The sequence below is a fragment of the Orycteropus afer genome, unplaced genomic scaffold (genome assembly GCF_000298275.1).
Source record: "Orycteropus afer afer isolate SDZICR_OR568_19922 unplaced genomic scaffold, OryAfe1.0 scaffold00038, whole genome shotgun sequence".
NCBI lineage: Eukaryota > Metazoa > Chordata > Mammalia > Tubulidentata > Orycteropodidae > Orycteropus > Orycteropus afer.
This window is the reverse complement of record NW_006921625.1, coordinates 9,908,639-9,914,267: the sequence shown is the minus strand read 5'-3', so window position 1 is coordinate 9,914,267 and position 5,629 is coordinate 9,908,639. Positions and strand designations below refer to the sequence as shown.

Here is a 5,629-nt window from a genome sequence, read left to right as displayed (position 1 = left end):
TCTCCTGGAGAGCGCCTCTGTCTGGACCAGCGGGTCAGTGGCAGCAGGGGACGGCACTTGGAGAACTAGGCCTAGTCGCTCCGTGTGACTTCCCAAATTAGGCCTGGAAGGGACGGGGGCAAAAGGGAGCTCTGGAGGACGCATCGCTTCCGGTTTCGAGTCCTTCACCTCGGCCCTCGCCTAGTCCCAGCCTGGGCTCCTCCGCCGTAGAGGCCGCCGCCGCCTCGGACACTCTACCCTCGCAGAGGCCAACCACGTGGGCCTTTGATCCCATCCATACACCTGCCCCTGCCGTTCCTTCTGAGGTAGCTCTGTCCTCAGCCATTTCCCAAGCTCATTTCCTAAGTCCGCCGTCCCCCCCCCCCCAAGGGCGTGTATTAGCAGCAGAACAACCTTGAACGTCAATCTTGCTTCTACAGCCTGGGCCAGTCACCCGTTTTCCCGAGCCTCAGTCTCCCCGCCTGTGCACTGGGGAGAAGGATCTTCCTCCTCACAGGTAGTGTAAGTAACAGGGAAGAAAAATAGGAAACTCCCAGCAGGTGCCTGCCACCAAGTCTTCACCAGTTTAGTAAAGATTTAACCATCATAACCCTTCTTTCCTCCCCAGCTGGTGGTGGGTCCTGCCGGCTAGGTCGCCTTGGCCCAGGCCCCGGGGTTGCGCCCAACTCTTCCGGGGAGGCGGGGGGGGGGCAAAGTGTGGGACTTTCTTTTCTGGAACCTCCCCTCGGCGCGGGGGCGCGCGGGGCCGGCGGCAACGTGGTCCCCGAGCCAGTGCCGTGGCCGCGCGGCAAAGGACGTGCAAATGGTATTTCAGCGCCGGGTCCTTCCGGGTTAATGAGCTGACACCATGATTAAAGCTGACCATTTGTAATGTGTCTCGACCCCGCCGCCTAGCCCTGAAGAGGTTAATACGGTGACGGAGGCCGGCACCTGCCCCTCGCCGGCCGCCTGGCCCCGGCCCCGCCGCGCGCCCGCGCTGCCCCGGCTGCGCCGCCGACTCCTAATCAATTAGCCCATTAGCGAGCCCTCAGAGGAGTTAAGTAGAGAGAGGCCCACCGCGGGGCGGGCCGCAGTTGGGAATTTACGGAGGCTAATGATATTATAAGCGCTTTACTCCCTAACCCGGGCGTGGCGCGCGCGGGTAGGGAACTGCAGCGTCATGGTGCAAGTCCTGACGTTCGTGGGGACCGGTTTGGGCCTTTCTACCCACCCTTGGCCGCAATCGGGGTCAACCTGGGGCCAGGGCTCCCGGGATCTCTTTGCCTGGCTGTCCTGAGGCCGCAGACCCAGGGGTGGGGAGGCCTGGTCGCCTTGGGGCCTTGCACCCTCTCCCTGCCCAAGAAGACTGTAGAGACGACTGTGGTGGCTCCGAACCGTTTTTGCTGGCGCCGGACTGATGCTAGATCCGGTAACAGCTGATCTGTGAACCAAAGGGGCCAGAGCCTGGGCACTGAGGGGGCCGTGAGGTTAAGGGAGGCACCACGGGGTGTTGAGCTTCTGCAGCATAGACGGCTCTGCGCCGGGCTGGTTAACCTGAACCGTCTCTGCGAGGCAGTCACGGCTTCCCTCATGTTTAGAAATGGGGAAACTGAGGCTCAGGAAGTTTACCAACTTGTCTAAGGTTACCCAGCCGGGATGCAATCGGTTCTGCCGAACTCTAAAACCTTGCTCCCGTTCTTGCCTCTGTCTTTCCCATCCCCTTCCTGGGAGCAAAGCGCTTTTTGTTTTGCTGCAATTCTGAAACCGTTGACATTTACAAAAACCCAATGAGATTCACTTACAGGGGGCAGGCGTGGGCTACTCAACAGAATCTAAGGACCCCCTACGAAGTGCTTCTAGTGCTTTTAGGCCTTTTGCGCTTTTCCACCCTAACGTGATCCTCGAAACGGGAGACTGGGGAGGCAAGCTCACTTCACAAATTGAGCCCCGTGAGGCTCTGATTGGGCCAGGCTTGTCCAAGTTCGCACAGCGGGCAAATGGTGGTGCTGAGCCTCGAACTGAGACCTCCTGAGTCCCTTTCCAGGGCTTTCCTCCTGCACAAAGACCACAGTGTCCCGCAGGGCCTGTGACTGAGGTGTAGTCGGCGAACTGCAGAAGTTCGTGGGTTCCTGGGCCCGCGGCTGCACCCGTGGAAAGCGCGTCAGGAGCGGCTCATGCTCCCGAACCCCACGCCAGGCGCCTGGGTCCGCATGGCTGCTCTGCCGCTGCCCGGGACCAGGGGGATCTGGGGAGGCGCTGGAGCGGTCTGGTCGAGCACATCGGAGGGCGCGGGAGCCCGTGGCCCGCGGGGGGCGCCGGGCCATTGCAGCTCGGAGCCAGTGGCTGCCTGTGTCCCACGGGAGGGCCGGGGTCCAAGGGGTTGGAGTGCCCGCCGGGGCCAGGAGCCGGGCGTCCCCGGGGGAACGCAGCGGGGCCAGCGGATCTGGAGCGCTCGGGACGCACTGCGCCGCGTGCAGGGCCCGGCCTTTTTGAAATTTCCGGGGCTGCTCCGCGGCGCTGCGATTGGCCGCAGCCCGTAACCTCTATGCAAATGAGGCCGCGCCGCCCCCGCCGCCCGAGCCCAGCGAGCCTGCAGGCGAGGCGGGCATTCGCACCCGGGCTGGGCGGGCGCACCCGGAGCCGCGCGGGCAGGGACCCCGCGCAGCCGTCCGGCGCCCGCGTGTCCCCAGCGCGGAGGGGACGCCGCGCCAGCCTCGCCGCCCCCTCCCCTGCCTTCTCTTCCTGCCCCTCCCCCTGCCCGCCTGCCTGCACCACCTTCCACCCAGATCATCTCTAAAGGGAGTTCTTGGTTTCCTCTGATTTCTTATGAACCCAGGATGGGCAGCAAGGAAGATGCGGGCAAGGGGTGTCCGGCGGCCGGCGGCGGCGTCTCCAGCTTCACCATCCAGTCCATCCTGGGCGGGGGCCCCTCGGAGGCGCCGCGGGAGTCTAGCGGCTGGCCGGCCAGGAAGCGCAGCCTGTCCGTGTCCTCGGAGGAGGAGGAGCCGGACGATGGCTGGAAGGCGCCCGCCTGCTTCTGCCCGGACCCGCACGACCCCAAGGAGCCGGGCCCCAAGCACCACGTCCCCATCCCCTTCCCTTGCCTGGGTAAGGAGCACACGCCGCCGGGCGGGCCAGAGCCAGAGCGAGAGGAGGGAGGCTGCGCGTCCCGCCAGGGCTCCAGGGCCAAGGGGAGGGGACCGGGCTCCCTGCTGCCTCCTGGGCCGTTCCCACCGCGGCCGCTCGCGAGTAGGCAGGGGACACGGATCCCGCGTGGCGGGGGCATCTGGAAGGGGTGGAAGATGGGGCGGGAGGGAGAGGGGACCGCAGCATGCCGGGCAATGGGTGGCCGCACACAGGGCTCAGCCCTCGGTAGCCCCGTTGCGCGTCGGAGAGTTCCTTTCTTCCCCAATACGAGATCTAGAAGTCGGTTCTGAGCGGTATTCCCCGTGGTCTGCATCCGTCTGTCTGTACCACAATCTCCTTCTGCGTCTTTTTGCTCCTCTCTCTCTCCTCTTCGGAATGATTAGCACTCCAGGATGATTGACAATGGTGCGTTTCAGAAATGGTTCCTCTTTACAACGTCTGACGAAGGAGAGCCCCCGTTAGTCCTTAGCGCGATTTCCGAACAAACAGCCTGTGAAATGAGGCCACCCTGTAAAGCGCGGGGAACTCTTCCAGCTAGGTTCTTACGAGGCCAACATCTGCTTTAAAAATGGTGCCAGTGTTCCCCCCTCAGCCCTCGTTCCCCGTTGCCATCTGTCCTTTCACGAAAATGGGCACACAGAGACCCCAGACCCACACTCGAGCCCCGGACCCTGGGTCCGTCCCTTGCTGCTTTTTAAAAGCCAGGGGGCTGGGAGCTGGGTGCCAGCGACAAGGAGGAGGAGCTGATAAGAAGGGTCCAGGGGCTGCAGGCACCTGCCCGGCGAGAGCTGAGGGGTCTTCGAGGCTCCTGCAGCACCTCCATGGCCTTCCTGTCTGTTCTCTCGCTCCCCAGGTCCCCCCAAGGGCAGCGGCGCTGCGGGGACGGCGGGCTCGGAGCGCACGCCTTTCCTCTCCCCTGCGCACCAGGACTTTAAGGAAGAGAAAGAGAGGCTCTTGTCCGCGGGCTCGCCGTCGCCGGGGCCCGAACGGCCACGGGACAGCGGCGCTGAGCGCCAAGCGGGCGCCACCAAGAAGAAGACGCGCACGGTCTTCTCGCGCAGCCAGGTGTACCAGCTCGAGTCCACCTTCGACATGAAGCGCTACCTGAGCAGCTCGGAGCGCGCCTGCCTCGCCTCCAGCCTGCAGCTCACCGAGACGCAGGTCAAGACTTGGTTCCAGAACCGCCGCAACAAGTGGAAGCGGCAGCTCTCGGCGGAGCTGGAGGCGGCCAACATGGCGCACGCGTCGGCGCAGACTCTGGTGGGCATGCCGCTGGTGTTCCGGGACAGCTCGCTGCTGCGCGTGCCCGTGCCGCGCTCCCTCGCCTTCCCCGCGCCGCTCTACTACCCCGGGAGCAACCTCTCGGCCTTACCGCTCTACAACCTCTACAACAAGCTCGACTACTGACCGCCGCCGGCCCCGCGCCCGGCTCCGCCCCGGCCACCTCCCGCGGCCCCCTAGAGCCTGCCCCCTTGACTGGGGGCGCCGGAGCCCGGCGGCTCGTGTCCCGCAATATATACACCATGTGTATCCATGAGCTCTTATTTATCGTCTAGGCCCCACTTTGTCTGTTGATTATTTCGGGTATTTATCGGCATTTCTCAAGCCAGATCGCTTGCTTTCTAGCCAAACCGACCAATACGCTTTGAAAACCATTCTGGAGGGGTTGTTCTCGGGTGGTGGTGGGAGGGGAAGTTTTGACCACATCGGCTTTGGCTGCTAGACAAAACTCAGAGAAAGAAAAATCATCAACCAAACTAGGCCCACCTTCCACCATGCCCCATAAACCCACCTGTATCTATGTATACGCACACGCGCTTGCCCAAGACAGCCGCTCGGGGGCTTTGAACAATGATCTAATAGCCCTTTTTCGTTTCCTTTATCCCTAGGATGGGTAGGAGCGAAAGGGGAAATTTCAGACCTGTAAATATTTTTAAAAAGAAGGGAAAAAAATAAAACATTTTAAACATCGTTGCTAACTTTGGTGTGATTGATTGCTGGGCGTGCTAATGCGTGAAGGTTTTCTCTGTTTTGAGTGGAAGGGTTTGCAGACCGCATTGGGGAAGGTTGGGATCGCCGCACGAGGAGGGTGGAGCCGGGGCTAGGGGTTAAAGGTCGGGGCTTTAGCGCCGTCTGAGGTGGCACGTGGCTGGAGCCGTACCCCCCCACGGCCCCCACCCCCTGGAGTCCAAGGTCCTGGCGCAGGTCAGAATCCCGCTCTGGGACTCGAGCCGGAACGGGTGAAGGCGGGGAAGCAGGCCTCACTGCCCTTCCGAACTAGCCGGCCAGGGCCCGAACAGCATCTTCCCAGTCGCCTTAGACTTGGCGGAAGCCGGGCGCGCAGCGAAGTGGCCAACCCGAGCCGGGTGCTTCCTGTCCGAGGGCGCAGGGTAGGCGGTGGGCTCTGCCCGAGCCGGGTGAAGCTTCCTTTTGCTCGCCGGGAGCCAGGCGCGACTGTCTCTTTGCAGCCGCGCACAGTTTCCGGGCGGTGGCATAGGTGCGC

The 5,629-nt window shown here is 63.1% G+C and overlaps 1 protein-coding gene across 1 annotated transcript; it reads left to right on the top strand.

Annotated features, from left to right (window-relative positions):
• The first annotated feature begins 2,816 nt into the window (after nt 1-2,816).
• Nucleotides 2,817-4,533, top strand: HMX2 (H6 family homeobox 2). Its single transcript, XM_007936813.2, has 2 exons — nt 2,817-3,087; nt 3,980-4,533. The coding sequence occupies exons 1-2, from the start codon at nt 2,817-2,819 to the stop codon at nt 4,531-4,533; spliced, it is 825 nt and encodes a 274-aa protein (XP_007935004.1).
• The last annotated feature ends 1,096 nt before the right edge of the window (nt 4,534-5,629 follow it).